We start from the raw sequence: 18,501 nt of genomic DNA on the forward strand, positions 1-18,501 counted from the left end.
AGACACTGGAAATGTCTGGGTGCCTTTTGAAATGCCCTTAGGCATTTGTTTGCAACTAGAGAGTCTTAAATATCTATAGAAATTGGAAAACTGGTTTCCTTCTCTGCATGAGTAGCTGCTTTCCTGTGAGACGTGAGCAGTCTGTCTGACAAGCTTAGGACTGGGGTACTGGTGCAGCCAGCTTTCTACTGGGAAACTTGTTTTTCTAGGAAGAAACTTTGCTTCCTGCACTCTTTATTCTTTCCCTATGCCCATCTGTGAAATGGAGCAGATTTGCAAGTGTAATGGGAGTATCAGTTTATTCAGATGTATCCTGAGTATGTTTTTCAGCTTCTCCCAGCAAAAATGATTCATCAGGTATTTAAGACAAAAGTGCAGGTACTTTACAAGTACAATCACTTTTCCTGAGAAAAGCAAGTTGCTGCTCTAAGAATGAGAGAGTTTCCACTGATTTGATCAAATTGAGTTTCTGTGAAAACTGTTTTTTGAGTAAGTATGGGGTTTTTTTAATCCTTTAGGAATAAAATCTAGGCTGTTTATATGTAAACATGATAGGCATAATGGAAAAACAGTAGATTGGTGTTTAGCATCATTTCAGTTTAGTGAAGAGCCTTGCACTGTAGCAATATTCAGCTTGTAGAAGACCTAGTCTGCTTGTCTTGCAAGCTTCCCAGGGTCTTTGTTCATGACAACTGGATACTGCTTCTAGATGTGGTGACTAATGTGAGCAGAATAGATGCATGCTTGATTCACAGATACTGTTTCTTTAAAATGTATTTTGATTTTAGCTCTGTATTTAGTACTAGTAATTTGGTTGGGGTTGAGGAGAGCCTCAGGAGTTGCTTGAGTCTCAGAGGGTGTGTCTCAGAGGAGGAGGAAGGCTAAAACTCCCAAGTGAAGATTTTTGTTTGTGAAGGGTATTAACTAAAATATTTCTGCTTTCCTTTTACATAGGTCTTCAAAGAAGGTTCTCTACTTATGCTTTCTCCTTGTGTAATTCAGTTTTACACTTTATTTATGCACCACAGAATATGTTCATATTCTATTTTAGTTGCAATCTATTGATTATGCCTTTGGTCACTTTTACTGTGTACTTATTTGGCACTGAAGGCATCTTAGTTTCCAGTGTTGATTAACATCTGTACGTTTCATTTCTGTTTTTCAGGAATACAGATTTAGGTTCAGAGATTAAATCACTCGTGAGAGTGGGGAGTATCATATTTAATTGAAAAGTAAATAACTTAGTTGATTTTTGTTTGTGGCATTGTTGTGATAACACAAAAAAATCTTTAGATTCTAAAAAGACCACCTATATTTTATTTTTCTAAGTAACAAGAGAAACCTAAACACATTTTATTTTGGAGTTTACTCTCTTTAGCTAATGAACAAAAATGCAAGACTAACTTTTCATCTGCCACATGCTGAGCAGAAATTTAAAAGTTGCTAAATGTTGTGGAGAGATTAAAACACTCACTTCATGTTCTGCAGATATATTCTTTAAAACACAGTAAGAGCTGTAAGAATTAGTTGAAGAATGACCTCCAGTGGCCTGGAGTGGGATTATTATGAATTTCAACTGGTGGAGTCCAGCTCTGTAGAGTACGCCACCCCAGGAGCTAACTCTTTCCTTCTCCCTGCCAATACTGAAAACTCTTACTGGGATCCCAATGCCATCTCTGAATGGTCAATGAGTATCCATACAGCACACACCTCAGAAATAGTCAAGGAGAAAGTTGTCCCGGTGAAGGAAATCAAGGATGAAAAAGATAAGAGAAACCAGAAGAGAAAGGCTAGGAAGGAACCTAGAAGATCAGAAAGAGAGAAGGAGGTTAGAAATCTTGTGCATCAACCCTGCCTTGAGCTTGACGTCTCCCACAGCTGCATGCTGCAAAACCTTGGCCTGGCGGTCTGGCATGACCGAGCTCTTCTGCAGTGCATGACTGCATGGCAGGCTTTGCGCTGGGTGCTCTGCATCAACTTTCCTGCCCTGGATGCGCTCTCTGAAAATCTAACTGGGAAAACAAGTTGATTTAAAACAAAGGCCTGAGGCCCCGAAACTTCCCTTCTGGAAGCTCCAGTTTAAGAAGCAAATTTCAAATGGAACAATCACCCAGGGTTCATAATCATTTCTAGCTGAATGTAAATATGCAAAGTGGCTTATTCCTGTACTGCCATTTCAGTCTCATTTAAGCTGTAATTTGTTTCGTTCATGATTATTTTTTCATGCCTTGATCACTTCTGCTGGTCATGCATCATCATCTATCATTCAGAGTGAAGTTGTTCTTACTGTGTATCATGATGACGGCCTTTCTTAGCAAAGGAGGAGAGCAGCACAGTGACACTGAGAAACACCGGGGCACATCAATTTGCCTGTGTGTACAGCTGCTTCAGGATATCCATGTATGCTTGTATACTCCTGCGAGTGTTTAACGCTATTTTAACTTTAAAATATTTTGAACTTTCTACCGTGAACTTAGTGGTTTGATTTCATAGTATAAGACTTTGCAAGTGCTGTCCAGAACTTTGTATGAGAGATTGAAGGCATGAGTTTTTGCTGGATATTTTGGTGAATTCTCCTGTAGCAAGACTGTTTGGTGATTTCTGCAAACATGGAAAGACAGTGAGGAGGCAAAGTGTGACACTGGAGAGGGGGTTTAAAAGAGATTGTACAACTGATGGATGCTCTGGAGAATAGGAGTGTACAGGAAAACAAAATATGGTGGTTATAGTATTTTTTTTAAATCAGAGAAAGGAAAAAGTAGTATGTATTACAAACTAGTGTAAATCTCGTTAAATTTGGGCAGTAGTTTATAATAGAGACTCCAATAACCCAGGAGAGCTTGCAGAAGTACTAATATCTACCTGAAACCCTTTTGTAAGTTGCTTGTGTTGTTTCCTTTCCCTTGGGGTGAACTTCAAATGTAAAATAGATGCCTATCCAGTTCCTAGGTGCCTGGTCCCAGTGGTTGCATCCATGGCTTTAAGTTAGTCAGCAAATAAGGAAACTCGGGGAGGTATTTACAAACACCAGGACACTGAGCAAGTACCGCCGGTCCAGCCAACACAGAAGTGTTAAAGGAAAGGGTAATGCTAAAATCCATGGAGAAGGTCAACATTTAGGTATCTGCCTTTCTTCAGGACTCCCAGCCTGTAACCCTCTCCTAAAAGCAGGTGTCTAAGCTCTCTGTAAAGAAAAATGTACCTGCTGGTGCTGGGCCTTGCTGTGCAATAGCCCTGTTACAGGTAGAGCTCTCAGGATGTGCAGTCCTGCATCCTCTGCACCAGGGAATGCAAACTCCTATCCCAGTCTCCCAGTGTCTCATTCTCTCTAGCCCAGTGAATACTAAGATTTTTACTAAAAGTGGAGCACTTTCAACACAGCAGTACTCTTACGGCAAGACAAACTGAGCAAGTATTATTACCTGTGGGCTGCTGCGGAAGAGCCAGTGGCCACCTCCTTCACTGGCCTCCTTTCAAAGGGCTGTGGGCGTAGCTCCAACTTGCATGGAGCTTCTTTCAGCAAGCATGCAATGAGGGTGCTCACAGGGTGAGAGAGAGAAGGGGACACGGCTGCGTTAGGGGCTGTGGCAAGGCGTGGGCTGGGCTATGGGACAACCTCCTTGGTGCCACCATGACTGCGGTGCCTTGTGGCAGTGTGCAAGCCAAGATGTCTGGGGTGTTGGAGTGGAAACGCCTGAGTTGAGTTGCTTTCAGGGCTAGGCAGCAGCTGAGGAAGAGGATTTAAGATGCACCAGTGTAGGCTTAAGTGCCTTATTTCTACTGAGCCTCACTTAAGCATCTAAGTGTCTTTTTGGCTTCTGGCCCACATCTGCATTTAGGCAGACACTGTTGTTTCTATCAAGGTCACATTTGCGTGACACCGCACTGGAGTTATCTCTCTTCATTGCCACTGATCTGCGGTCTGTTCCTAAGACATAAATCACTTACAAATAGGATCATAAATTGTGCCCAACATAATAGTCTGGGCAGTTAATACACATTTACCAGTGTAATTGCTCTCTGAGCCTCTGGAACAGCCCCTCTAATGCCTTGCTAAAGGCAGAACTCTGATGAGTGTCTTCAGAGACAGTTATTTTAGCAATTAATAAAAAGATACAGGAGTCAGTGATTACACTTTCTGAAAATTCACACGGTGAAAAATATATAACAACTCATCTGTTTTCTCTGACTCCATAGGAGGCAGGATAGGGCTTTGCTTCTCTGTTGATGGGGAGGCAAGACAGCTTAGAAACGCAGCGGTGCGGGCAGTGTTATTTATAGGTGGGCTAGGACATCTGTGGCTGGGTCGCTCAGTGACTCACACGCAGAGGCCATCGCAATCTGGTGATTCAGCTTCCGCAGCACGTGAAGCAGTTTAAGGTTAATATGTGTGCTGAGGTCCGAGGGGACAGTTGACCAGGTCCTGCCCTGCTGGCTGAGGGACCTGGGAGTGGTAGGGACCTTCACCGGCACATTGATGCCTGCTATCTCTTCACTGGGAGGTGTCTCAGTCCAGGTGAGGTGGTGTTTGAGATATCATTGACACTCCCTGTTACATGGATGAGGTATTTATTTACCTGGTCAGGGTGCTGGTTGGACCTTACTCTTAGATGCTTGGCTCTCCCCATGCTTGTGTAGGGAAGATGTCAACACCAAAGCCCACACCTTAGGCAGGAGGCACCTGAGCCTGCCATCCGTGGGACTTGTGTCCCTTCGCCTACCTGGGCTTCCATTTTGGGGACCAGAATATAGTATGGGACAAAGCCCAGGCATGGCTGAAGCTGTCCCAATACCCTTCTGCAGCCCTGGTGAATGGCCCCCCGCCACATGAGCTCGGGTCCCCAAGGGAGGCTTGCTCCTGCAGCAGTGAGGTGTGATTCCCACTTTCCAAATATGTGTTTGTTTTTAATTTAACTGAGATGCCATTAGAAGTGGCTGTCATATCGACAAACCCCCAAAAGCTGAATGGCCTTTCACCTCACTGCAATTACTGTGATGAGGTTTGGCTAACAAGAACAGCCTTGATTTAAACTGCCCCAGCGAGAAGATCCTCAATTACAAACTAAATCCAATACAATCTATTCCTGGCCCCAATTTTGTCTTTTCCACAATCAGTTTTCCAGACTGTAAAGAAGTAGGAACCAACCATTCATTGTTCAAGCTCCATCCATTGCAATGGCAGATGTCATCTTGTTTTAGTCTTTATTACCTTCTGTAGTTCTGCTGGTGCAGCAATACCAGTTGGCAGGGATAGGTTGACAGATTACTTTCCATTTCACGGTGGTCAGATAAAATGACCTTCGCGCTGTCCACATCACCCATTGCTGCAGTAGCAGTAGCTGTGCCAGTGATCAGTACCATGTGTTATCAGAAAAGGGTGTTAAGTTCTTCCCTGGCTTGTTAGTGAGCAGATTTCTGTGTAGTAATAGTTACTGAAAACTGACACTTGTGAAATGGTATAATTTGAACATTTTCCGTAACATCTTGGTTATCTGTAAATTTGGAACAAATAGATAGGTTCAGAGAACTTGTAGTGCTGTCAGTTTTCTAATACTTTGTGTTTTTCTGAAAGTCCCAGTTCATGGAACCATTACTGTCTTATTTCAAGATCTCTTAAAAAACATACCCAGTTGTAATAGGGAAGAGAACGAAAGTAAGAGTATGTAACCTCTAGAGACAAAACATAGATAGCAAAATTTTTAAAAAGCCTTCAACACCATTTTTAAAAATCAACTTCATAAGCCAAATCAAATTTGTAAGCCAATTTAATAATTTACTGGTGGTGGGAGTTGGCATTACAAGGGCTACTGAAAGGTTGTAGTTGACAATGCTCATTTTTCCCTTATGGATTAATAACTATTTTGGTTGTCATTAGTACAAAAGAACCCCACCAAGAGCAATTTTTAAGTCAGCTGCTAATTGCCTTTGACAGCAAATTATTCAAATTATCCAGTTACCTAAAGACTTGTAGACTGCAGGACAGAAAATACAGAAATTCCTCTAGTTTTAGTAATTAATACCATGTGGTATTATCTGATAAAGATTTGTAGCAGAAAAATTTTCTATCTATTTAGGGCTAGCTTATTGGAAGATTTTTTTTTCCTCAGGCTACACTGCATATCTCTGCCCTGTGTGTGTTTTTGGTGACTGTTATCTAGACAAGAAGAGGTGGATTGGGTTTCCACTCTGTATATTCATCCCCAGAAAAGGCTGTGTGCAGCTTTGAAGCTAGTCTTTGTGCCTGGACTCAGGCAGTGCTTCAGCATTGCAGGTTCAAAACGACTTCAAAGGAAAGCCAAGACCAGTTGTTGTGGCAGCAGTGGAGCTACTGCAGCTCATTTTCCCATCAGTCAGTGTCTTACATCCCTACATGCTGCTGCATAAATTCTCCTATTCCCTCTCTTTTATCACGGTCTCACCAACATGCACATAAAAATATATAGATAACCCCTGATGGGCAGGGCCGGTAGTTTGCAACTCCCTAGTCTTCAGTTTCTGGAAGGCTTGTAGAAAATTAATCTTGGGCCCTCTAGCTCAGCAAATGAGTTCAACAGTTGTAAGAGGGCAGATAGATGGGCAATCAGACAAGATGATCTCATCAGCATCATTTCTTTTGGAAACTTGGCCATAAAGGAAATGAACTGATGTAAGAAACTTGCTTCTTGCTGCTACGTGGCAGGTCAATACAAAATGAAAGTTGTTTGGACCTCAAGATTGCTCAGTTGCTTGAATGAAAGAAGTTGATGGTCTTGCAGTTGTTGTCCTCATCATAAAATTGCCTCCACTCTTAGCACTAATCGGTAAATTCATCAGAGGTGCTGAAGAGACTGATCTCATCTCAGGCTCCTTACCCTAAGCAGGTCTGATGGAGCAATCAGAGCCAAAACAGGAGAGCCTCATCCAGTTAGTGTAAGTACTGGAGGATCATTATGATGAATTGCAACAGCCTGTAATTCCCTTTAGTTCCCTACAGATACTGCTGATTATTAGACACATAGTGCCAAATGTGTTAGATTCACTGCCTTCTAATGCTACCATATTTTTAGAACGCTTCAGCACTGTACATAGGATTGTGATGACTTGCAAACTTCTGTGAACAGTTGGTTTGTAGCTCTCTGATACCTTCAATAACTTCATTAATCTTGGAAACTTTAATGATAGTTGTTTACGGGGACTGTTTTTAGAGGCATCTTGAATTTAAACAGTATATGTGTTGAAGATGCAGTGCCTGTGTGTGTTGTATGCATTTGCATTGAGTCAAAATGAGGTGGCAATGGTACCGATTACAAATCTGCTATTTTTTGCAGGGTGATCAGACAGCATTGCACCGGGCTGCTGTCGTAGGGAACACTGATGTTATAGCAACTCTGATTCAAGAGGGGTGTGCTTTGGACAGACAAGACAAGGTAACAGGCAAAAGTAAAGCCCTGTGGGATGGCAGCCTTGCCAGCTTGTAATATTAAGGTCTCAGAGAGAAAGTTATGGTTTACACTACTGAGTAAGTATCTGGTGCTTTGAAAGTAAGTGGAACGATTACACTGGAAAAAAGCTGTACCATCTCTTTAATATAAATTATTGATTTAGATATTTTTATATATCAGGCTAGTAGTTTTTGGTTTAAGAGTCTGTTCTCAGCTCATTAAGGAAGGAATTAAAGAAATTTACAACCATACTATGACGTATGCAAAACACACTGCACAGTTTCTCTTGCTTATCCCAGAAACTGAGAATCCCAGGTTGTAAATTTAGTTTGGGAGTAAATATAACTAATTCCAAGTTCCAAACAAAAGGAATAACAATATTTTTTACCCTCTTCTAAAAACAAAATAGAAACTAAGCTAGTAGGAGAGGAAAATGTTTTATTTTTTTAAGTGAGCAGGTGGGGTGCGCGGCTGCTGCGTTCCAAATGTAACGTTACTGTGCATGTGGACACAGTGCACTAACCTTCTCTTGTGTGTGTGCTCTTCAGGATGGGAACACTGCTCTTCATGAAGCTTGTTGGCATGGGTTCAGTCAGTCTGCCAAAGTGCTCGTTAAAGCAGGAGCCAACGTTCTTGCCAAGAACAAGGTGAGACCCATGCAGCTTTCAGTTCTGGTGTAAGGTGGCTGATTCTCAGCATGGGAGATTTCTGGCCATGGCATTTCTCAGTGGGTGGAGGACCAGCTCCTAGTGGGATTTTTTTTCTTCTTTTTTTGCATTTATTACGCCTGAATGGTTCCTCCACAGGCATTAGGAAATTCATATTTTGACAGCTGACGCAGGAGGAACTCAACAGCACGTTGAATGATACATTAATTACAGCTGAGGAACACTGCAGTTCCTGTGGAAATCTCCACGGTGCTCTAATTTATACCAAGCAGATTCATTGTGATTGGTGTGATTTAAAATGAAAATGAATTGTATTAATAAGAAAATGGCATTCAAAATGCATATTTTTCTTTTCAGAAATTAAACAGCGAAAGGAATTTAAGCCACAGAGGGAAAAAAAATATCTTTTGTTAGAGAGCCCTTCCTAATATATTAGTGTAGGCTTTTACCAAAATCTTGTAATGAACCTGGATTATATTTCTTTTGGTATTTAGAATACCTTGAGAGCAGTTTAGAGGAAAGAATAACAAAGCAAGGGGTTTTAGTTCCACTCTAATTGTAATACCTGTGGGAGACTTCTTTTCAGTTCACTAATTCAAAAGTTAATGGAATAGTCTAGGAAATGGTGGTAGCAGCCTATGGTGTGAGCGGAGTCAGGGTTTGGACCACTGTGCTGATGGGTTGGTCAGGTCGCGCAGTTGGCACCGCGTCCTTCATCACAGGCAAGGAGGCTTTAGGATGGCTTTATGGGATGTCTGGGCATTTTTTGGTAAACATGTCTCTGTAAATGACAACTGAAATGGGCTGGCAAAGAAAGGGAAGACAGGAGACAGCTGGCCAAAGTCTTAAGATTTTGAGTAAAAAGGCACGTTGCCTAGGCATAGTGTTTCTATATGTGCACATGCGTGTGTGTGTGTGTATATATATACATATGTTTATACAATCATCACTTTTTGGTCTGTAATTACATCATCTTTGATATTATTTTACGTGCATTCTTTCTTTTATATTGTTCCAACTTCCAATTTTTATTTTCTGTAATTATTTTTCCTGTAATGTTCACCTAGATTCATTCAAAGGTACTTTAGACAACTTCCCATGCTTGACTTCATAGTCTTGTAAACTAATGTACTCCTATCCCTGGATATGCTTGTCTGTGTACATACATATACTTCTGTACAAAGATGTGCTCTCAAGATGCAAGTCTGGTTATCCTGCATGCTTGGATGCCTCAGGGTATTAGAAGATTTAGCGTATGTCAACTGGACACAACCTCTCTTGGAAAGTGTGTGCACAGAATAGCTCAGCAGGGTTGATGTCTGAAATACAACTGGCAGACTTTAATACTACGTGAGCAGCTCCTGTGCTGGTCTTTGATGTCTTAACCTGCACAATCCTCTCCCTTTGTATTTCACTGTTTGGGTGTTCTTTAATGGGCAGGATCATTTCTCAGGACCTGCTGAAAAATGCGGGAATTGTGCATGCTTGCATACATGCACGTGCTTTTACCCATTCTGATTTTAAGAAAAATGAAGAACTTAAGTCTACTTAATCCCAAAATGGTTTCTCTGGTCTCTGAACTTTTTATGTTACTGACAACAAGGCATAATCTTTCTGATAGCTTTTCTGGCAGCCAAAGCTGAGTGCCATGTGCAGGAGCACCCTATGGGCTGTTGACTTACACGTGGGCATTGTGTGATTCTGGCTGGATGGGACAGATACAGGCTGCTAGATTTGTGAAACCCTGATAAGCAGCAAAAGATGGGAGGGATTTGACTCTATATTTTCTGTAACTCCTGGTTAATACCCCCTGGGACTGCTTGGGGAACGCTTGTACGGATGCACTTCTGTACCGGGTCTGGCTGAGCCAGAATTGGTTTTCCCCTGTAGCAGCCCTCATGGTGCTGTGTTTTATGTTGGGAGCTGGCAGGGTGTTGATAGCACACTGGTGTTGTGGCTACTGCTGAGTAGTGCTTACACAGCACCAAGGCTCTTTCTGACATTTCCCCCCCCCACAGTGGGACGGGGTGGGCAAGATCTTGGGAGGGGACACAACCAGGACAGCTGACCCGAACTGACCAAAGGGATATTCCATACCATATGACGTCTGCTCAGTATAAAGCTGGGAGAAAGGAGGAAGGGGGTGGGGTCACCCTTGGTCCTCCGAGGCAACCACTACGCGTATTGGAGCCCTGCTTCTGAGAAGGCCCGACATCGCCTGTTCATGGGAAGTAGAGAATAAATCTGTTTTCTTTTTTTTGCTTCTGTGCGCGGACCTTTGCTTCACTTTGCTTATATTAAAACTGCTGTTGTTTTACCAACAAGGGTTGTTTTGTTTTCCTGTCTTATTTTCTTTCCCCTCTTTGCCCTGTTGAGGAAAAAAAGGGACAAGAAAGAAGAGGAAGAAGCGGGTCCTTCAGCAAAGGGGTCAGAAGAGGGAATAACAGAACTCAAACAGGAGGCAGAAACTTGGGGTTTGACCTTGGCTAAATGCCAGGTACCCACCAAGTCGCTCTATCACTTCCCCCCCTTTCCCCTTTTTTTCTCAACAGGGCAAAGAGGGTAAAGAAAATAAGATAGGAAAACAAAACAACCCTTGTGGGTAAAACAACAGCAGTTTTAATATAAGCAAAGCAAAGCAAAGGTCCGCGCGTGGAAGCAAAAAAAAGAAAACAGATTTATTCTCTACTTCCCATGAACAGGCGATGTCGGGCCTTCTCAGGAAGCAGGGCTCCAATACTCGTAGTGGTTGCCTCGGAGGACCAAGGGTGACCCCACCCCCTTCCTCCTTTCTCCCAGCTTTATACTGAGCAGACGTCATATGGTATGGAATATCCCTTTGGTCAGTTCGGGTCAGCTGTCCTGGTTGTGTCCCCTCCCAAGATCTTGCCCACCCCGTCCCACTGTGGGGGGGAAGATGTCAGAAGGAGCCTTGGTGCTGTGTAAGCACTACTCAGCAGTAGCCACAACACCAGTGTGCTATCAACACCCTGCCAGCTCCCAACATAAAACACAGCACCATGAGGGCTGCTACAGGGGAAAACCAATTCTGGCTCAGCCAGACCCAGTACAACTTCTTGCAGCACAGCACCTTGAGCACAGTATAGAAAAGAGCAATGCAATTGAAGATGGCTTCTATATTAAGTGAAATGAAGAGGCCAGACAGGACACCTGGGATTTTAAAGGCAAGTCAGGCAGGCATTTGAGGAGTGGGACAACACATGGGTAGACCACTTGGGTAGCCATATTTCTCCTGTGCAGCAATCACCCTGGAGGTGCAGTTTATTTTCATTCAAGTTGGCTTAATAAAAACTCTTCTGCTGTGATAGATCATCCCATGAGATCAGTTGTAGCTGCCTTTTTAGGTCCTCCATCAGTCTGTACATTTCTGTGAAGATTCAGTAGACCAGTGAAGACCCCCCGATCAGTACAACTCAGACCCACTCTGCCCCTCACAGAAGCTGGTGAGAGGTTTTCCACCGTGGGGGAGAGGAGCTGGATGAGCCTCCTCTGTGAGCTGTGACCCCAGGCACCAGCACCATCATGACTTCTCCCAGCATTGAGGTCCTCGCCCTTCACCTACTGCACAGGACTTCTCTGCCTTCCCACCAGGGCTGACCTTCCAAACAACAAATGATAAAGACATTGCAGAGGCTTTTCAGAGATAAACCCAGGAGGGGAAAAACATGTCATTTAAATGCAATTTAGCTGAGAAAGAAAATGTTCATGTCTGCCACCGCTTAGAGATGACATTCAAGCCTGAAATAGTCTGTAACATGGACCTAAGACCACATCTAAGAGTTGGCCTTTTGTAATTCAAACCCTGCAGCTTTGATCTGTGTCTTGAAATCACGGGGGACAAATTAAAGGATGTAATCAAGGTGAACAGGCAGCCGAGTAAGCATGGGAAATCTTTTTCCTGAGCTGATTTAATTTCTAGCTCCCAAGAGCCAAAACTCCAAACATTTTCAGGCCAACAAAAGCTGCCAGAAAAACTTGTCAGACCAATAAAATTCTTCACAGTGTTAGAAAGACAATACACAAGCAAACTCTTCTTTGATTTCCGTCCATAAAAACTGCATGTCTGCTTCTTTCAGGAACCTTAGCATGTGATTCTCCTTGGGTGGCTTATTTTTTCCCTTCTCATCTTGGCTGGAGACTGGCGTGCTTTCTGAACATTGAAGGTTCCCGATAGCCTAAAATCTACACCCTGCCCTGTGAGAGCATCTACAGACCCAGCCAGACTTGGAGCTGGTTTGTGTAACAATCATAAACAGAAATCGTTGTGACCCTCATCTGCCTAACACCCTGCAGCGCTTGTGGCCATCTTTGCTTGAGATCAGAGCGCCATGCCATGGCAGCGTGTTTCTTTGTGTATGTGCATGGGTGAAACCTGAAACACGAGAATTACATTTCTTTAAATGAAATACTTGATAGTGCTGTTTTGATATTAATGAACCAGACAGCTTCTAGAGTCTTTGCTTCCTGCAAACAAGACTTGAGCAATGCAAATATCATTAGACTGTCCAATTTCTGCCTTTACGATATCCCAGATAAATCATTTCCAGGATGAAGAGGGTATTTCAGTCTCCAGGTTCATTCATCTCATATCTTTGGGAAGAAAACAGCAACAGTTTCCCACCTCTGGGTGGATCTTCTTGTGGGAAGACCTGTGAGGTTTTATTTTTTTAGTGCTTATGGCCAATTTCTAACTACGGCTTTTATATTTTCCTGTATTTCTCTAAGGCAGGTAACACACCTCTTCACCTGGCTTGCCAGAATAGCCATTCCCAGAGTACTCGTGTTTTGTTACTTGGAGGATCTCGAGCAGACCTCAAAAATAATGTGAGTTTTGAAAAGAACGTGTTCATTTTTGTGTGCCTTTGTTTTAGCTATATTGCTTTAACTTGTAGAAATACTCAGAAAAGCTTTAAGCTGTGATTTTTATTATAAATGCTATTGGAAAAAAACCACTAACAAAGCATTGTGTACGTCATGTCCAGGAATGCTTTTGATAGGACTGAGCGATGGACTACTTGTACGCATCTCTTGAGCTGGGATGGCAGGAGCCAAAGGGGGTTTTGATGTCACACAGACTGAGGCAGCTGGTCCTTTGCTGCTTTTCGGGGTCCTGATGTCCTGACCCACACACTGTCATGCAATTCTGCAAAAGGGCTCCTCTCTCAAGAAGACAGAAATATTACAGGGGTTTTATGCCAGAGCAGTGAAAGTCTTCAGACCTGCCCCCACTGAGACGGATAATATATACTGTGTGTCGGTCTGTCAAATGAGGTAGATTCAAGGTGACCTCAATTTCAGACAGCTTTCCTCCTATTTTATAATGATTCTGCCATGACAAAGGAAAAAAAAAAATCTACAAAAGGAAGCCAGATGTTTTTGACCTTGCTCAGTAACAAGGTGGGCAGAGGCATACAGAAATGGAAACCCGTGGGGCTCTGCTCCCAGCTCCCAGTCCCAGCTGCGCATGTGCCACCCCTCATGGGAACGCTTCTCTGGCCTCCACTCCTCATATGTGCAACAGCGGGTTGAGTTTCCAGATGACATTGGTTTGCAGTTCAGAAGAACAGATTTAATGTAAAAATGTAAATCAGGTTTTGTAGTGCAGTAAACCAGCATTTTATAATTCCAGTATTTCCCATCAGTGGTTAAAGAATTTGTATCCCCCCCTTGCCTGACCCCAGCTCTCGCTAAACCTTCCCACCCATGATAGTAGATTTTGGACCACAGAGAAGACAGCATTGCTGTTCAGTGGTGGTGTGTGGCATTTACTGCTTTTTTTTGGTTTAGTAGGATTATTTCATCCCTGAACACCATGACAAGCACAAGCTTTCTTACTGCAATTACATGCTCAGAGTTTTGTTTCTGTTTGCAGGCAGGAGATACCTGTCTGCATGTGGCTGCTCGTTATAATCACTTGCCCATCGTTAGGGTGCTGCTCAGTGCTTTCTGTTCTGTCCATGAAAAGAACCAGGTCAGTGCATGAACCTCATTGCGACTCTGTGCCCTTTGCATATGGCTAGTTGTTGGGAAGAGGGATTCCTACCCAAGTAATCCCGCTTCACTCTTTCACTGTACCACCAAATGCCTGAGCTTTTAAGAGTAGCCTTAAAGTAATGGCATATCGGTGGTTTATTATTTTGCCATCGCATTTGCATCATTTCTTTAAAGCATTGTCTATTTATGAGGTTCTGCAGTTGTATGTTGCTGTAGAAAGGGGGTTTGGGACAGGGGTAGTAGCATAGGGTCGTGGCCATTACAGAGATACTGTGAAGCACAACTCACTAACATTCAGATGCTACAAAAATGTGAATTCCTCTGGAATAGTTTTCTTTCTGCATTTTGCAGTAGGGGGAATTAAAAGGACATAGAAGTGAAGAAAAAGTATGCTTTAAATTCAGAGTAATGATCAGTCTAACCTAGGATTAATCCTAGCGTAGTAACTGTAGAGAAGTAATTGATTGCTGTACTTATACCATAGTCTAATTGGGTGGTAGAAGGGAATGGATTTAGTACATTAAAATGTTTTAAATCTGCTAAATAAACAGGTTATGTGGTGCTTAACCACATCGTCTCATGTTCCTGAGAAATTTTCTATGTGTAGTTGAGGATCATAAAGATATTTTGTGATCTGTTTAATCTTGTTTCTTAGATATGAGATATTACAGCAAATAAAATGGGTTTAAGCATGTTAAATTTACTATGTAATTTTATTTGGAAATGAGTTTTTTAACTTGCAAACTGTCCTACTGAATATTAAAATTAACTGGTGTGAACCTGGCCCAGAAGACACCCCTTTCCTTCATTCCCCAGCTCTACCCAAAGTTGTTCCATATTTGCACATATAACGATTTTATTTATGAATATGCCTCACCCAAGTTAGCAACAAGCAATAGATTTCCACTAGTCTCGAGGAGATGATCTAATTTTCTGAAGGCAAAATGAAAGGCAAAGGGGACAGGAGGGCATGATATACACGTGTCTGGGCTGCCTTGAACAGCTGCTGGCTCTGTTACTGGTGCCCAAATCTGATCACAGCTGTCTTCACCTCACTGCACCGAGACAAGGGCAGGGCTGTGTGTTAATGCTGGACCCAAATCGCCTCCTGGCTTTGGTTCAGAAACTCTTTTTCTTGAGGAATCTCATGAAGAGAACACCAACCATCTTGATGCTGGTACTTATCTGACTGTTTTTGAGTAATGTGATACGTGACCACCTGTGCACCAAATAATCAAACCTGCAAAAAAAAAAAACCCAGAGAGAAGGTTGTGGTGGGAAAACCGGTTCTGCCCTCAGATGTTGTATCTGTTTGCTGGCGGTAGAGCTGGGCTGTCTCCAAGCTGCGTCATGTATCAATTGGTTTAGTTAAACCAGATCACCAGCGCCCCTGCTGCATTTCTCAAAACCAGGTTGAAGTAGGTCCTTGCTCTGAAGAAGCTCCTTGCCCCCTCCTGTCCCCTTCCTCCTAACTCTGCTTTTTTTATTGACCAGGCCTTATTTAAGCTTAGTTGTTGCATCACTAAGTGTAGATCTTTTGACCTCTGAGCATCTTTTAGGAAGGTGTGATTTCTGCAGGGTGAGACCCAAGGATTTGTGTTACACGGTTGTTTTCTGCTTTTTAACTTGCAGGCAGGGGATACTGCGCTCCATGTAGCTGCTGCTCTAAATCACAGGAAGGTGGTTAAGCTGTTGCTGGAGGCAGGGGCTGATGCATCCGTTGTCAACAACGTAAGCAGGACATGGAGTTTCTTTGGTATTCTGTATTAATGCAGACTCCCTTCTTCTACCTACTGTTCTACCAACAACTCTTGTGTTGGTAGAAAATATCTGGATGTTAGAGTTCAGTTAAATCTGGGTAAATGAAAGCAGTTAGTCACTTTACTCTTGTGCACAGAGCATGTGCTAACCTTGGGTGGAGAAATTCCACATTTCTAGTAGCTTGTGTTTTGAAGAAAGTGCCATTGTCTTTTTCTTCTCAGGCAGGTCAGACCCCTCTAGAGGTTGCCAGACAGCACAATAACCCTGAGGTGGCACTTCTCCTCACTAAAGCATCACAGGTACATTGCAAATCTCTCCCCCCTAGATGTATGTATTCTGGTATGAGACCAGGCACAATCCCTGCCCAGCTCCTCCTTGTCACCTCTGCGTGAGGAGGGCTGGGCTTGGCTTGGGAACCAGCCTGAGGACACAGGAGGCTGCGCTCTCCCCTCCAGGGTACAGCAAAGTGCCCTGATTTTTCTCTGTGGTGGTGTGTTTTCATGGCTGTAAACACCCACATTGCTTGGCCCATCAGCGTCCATCTGGCAGTGCACTCTCCTTTATCAATTGCCTTTTAGATAGAGGTGAAAAAGGTCTGCTCTATTACTTGGCTTCTGTGGTAGGAAAGAACGTGACATCACTGAGTAACAGTGTGGTCTGCCTTCAGGTCTCACGCTTTAACCGTGGAAGAAGCCTGAGGAAGAAGAGAGAGAGACTGAAGGAGGAAAGGCGAGCTCAGTCGGTACCACGGGATGAAGTGGTACAGAGCAAGGTACAGCCCGGCGTTACCAGCTGCATCTCCTGTGAGGAAGGAGTGTAAATAAAACCCATCAGGACTAAATCTGTTTGGAGCCATCACTTGTGCATGACCACAGCAGCTGTCTGAGGCAGTCTGTCATGCTTTGCTGCTAAAGAGTTGTCCACTCATGTGTGCAGAGCAGCTTAAAACTGGGAAATTGAAGAAAAGGCACCTTTTCCCCATCTCTGCAACTGCTCTGAACTCCCTGTCTTTGCTTCAAGCAGGGCAGTGTCTCAGCTGCTGATGACACGCCGAGCAGTGACCAGCCACCGCAGAGGAAGAACGATCTGAAGGATGAACCTCGGTCAACCTCACCAGATCCCAGAGGGAAGAAGAGCAAAAAGAAAAAGCCAAAGGAAAAGGTATTGGTAGATTTAAAACAGCAGAGAAGGAGTAGCTGAGCCACCTGAGGGGTACAGGTACCCCTTCGGCGTGTTGGTGAGTGAGGGCAGCAGCCCTGCTGTGCTCATGGGGTGGAGATAGTCTTCAGACAAAAATGATTTCTGGTGGGGAAATTCTGCTGTTGAGGGTCACACGAACCAGATTTGTGTGCAAATCTGGTTATTGTGCTGACAGACACTGAGGTTGTTGCCAGCCACTGGACTGGTGTTTTAATCAGGTTTTTGCTGTAATTGTCACAATGGATTTGTCTCGTACCCACCAGGAATAGTTTACCAGGGGGGTCATAAACAGGGAAAACGTTCCTGTGTATTTTATGCAGGTTTCAGCACTCTCGGACCCCATCTCCCCGGCTGATCAGCAGACACTCCCTCGGCCCCAGCAAAACGTGCCTAAGCGTAGAAGTAGACATCACTGCTCCTCTCCGCCCCCTCCGCACGAGGTCCGAGCCTACCAGCTCTACACGCTCTACCGAGGGAAGGATGGGAAGGTGATGCAGGTGAGCCGGCCGCTGCCCTCATGGAGGGAGATGCAGGGAGCAGCGCTTGGAGTTGGGGCACAGTTAGCTAACTGATGGAAAACACGCTCGATTAACTGCACTCTAAGGGGTATGAAATCATGACTGTGTATTTCTTTTCCTTGTTTGGGCTTCAGCTGCGTTTTGGCCTGAAGTCTGGTAAACAATAAGCTGGTTTTGTGCATGTTAAAGACGACATACTTAACTAGTTTTGAGCTACAAAGTATTTCTTTTTTGGAGATAAGTTATGAACAGTGATTGGAAATGACACTGAAACTTTTATGATACACTTTGAACTATTAAGATTTCTGACAGGAAATGCAAAGAGCTTTTCCAAGGAAAATAAATGAGAGCAGTGTGTGAGCACTGAAGCTTGCTACCTAAACCAAGAGCTTGAGTATGCTTGATACATTTTGTTTCAGTTCCTTCTGTTTATTGCAACATGCCTTTGGGGATTCTACGATTACTGGAGGCAGAAGCTGTACAGAAATTGGTTCACAAATAAACCTGGAGTTACCAGCTCATGTGCATTTATTCCAGTTTAGAGACTGATATTTTAGTCATTTTACTATGCAAGTATTTACCAGTTATAAAAAAGCATGAAAACAGTCAGCAAATTACCCTGTAGACATTGTAAACATCTATAGTGTTGTTTTAATATTGCCCTCCTGTACCTTTGGGAGGCCAATCCTTTCATTTCCTTAGCTTCTGCTGAATTTGCAAATTCAGCAGATTCTGAAGATCACTCAAGTCAGACTTCAAATTTTTACTGGCTGTATTTTCCAACATCTTGCTGTGGAACGCTTGGGAAATTTCCAGACAGGGGGACTATGGGATTATCCTACTAGCAGACATCTAGCAGACTAGCATTCAGGAAGGATAGAGGACCTGTCGTATGTTAAAAGCAGCATCTCCCTGCCC

At 43.3% G+C, this 18,501-nt stretch overlaps 1 protein-coding gene across 5 annotated transcripts in view; it reads left to right on the top strand.

Moving 5' to 3' along the window:
- Positions 1-18,501, top strand: part of ANKRD6 (ankyrin repeat domain 6) — a 114,962-nt gene that overhangs the window by 88,573 nt on the left and 7,888 nt on the right. The window contains exons 2-11 of one of the 5 annotated variants that reach the window (XM_074862069.1): positions 1,489-1,828; positions 7,308-7,406; positions 7,970-8,068; positions 12,836-12,934; positions 13,983-14,081; positions 15,737-15,835; positions 16,087-16,164; positions 16,533-16,637; positions 16,886-17,026; positions 17,386-17,562. In XM_074862069.1, the coding sequence (XP_074718170.1) occupies positions 1,535-1,828; positions 7,308-7,406; positions 7,970-8,068; positions 12,836-12,934; positions 13,983-14,081; positions 15,737-15,835; positions 16,087-16,164; positions 16,533-16,637; positions 16,886-17,026; positions 17,386-17,562 (1,290 nt within the window). In that variant the 5' untranslated portion in view covers positions 1,489-1,534. The remainder of the gene's footprint in view (positions 1-1,488; positions 1,829-7,307; positions 7,407-7,969; positions 8,069-12,835; positions 12,935-13,982; positions 14,082-15,736; positions 15,836-16,086; positions 16,165-16,532; positions 16,638-16,885; positions 17,027-17,385; positions 17,563-18,501) is intronic. The other 4 variants (XM_074862070.1, XM_074862071.1, XM_074862072.1 and 1 more) reach the window with 4 other exon arrangements.

This window comes from Strix uralensis, chromosome 3 (assembly GCF_047716275.1).
Source record: "Strix uralensis isolate ZFMK-TIS-50842 chromosome 3, bStrUra1, whole genome shotgun sequence".
In the NCBI taxonomy this organism is placed as follows: Eukaryota; Metazoa; Chordata; class Aves; order Strigiformes; family Strigidae; genus Strix; species Strix uralensis.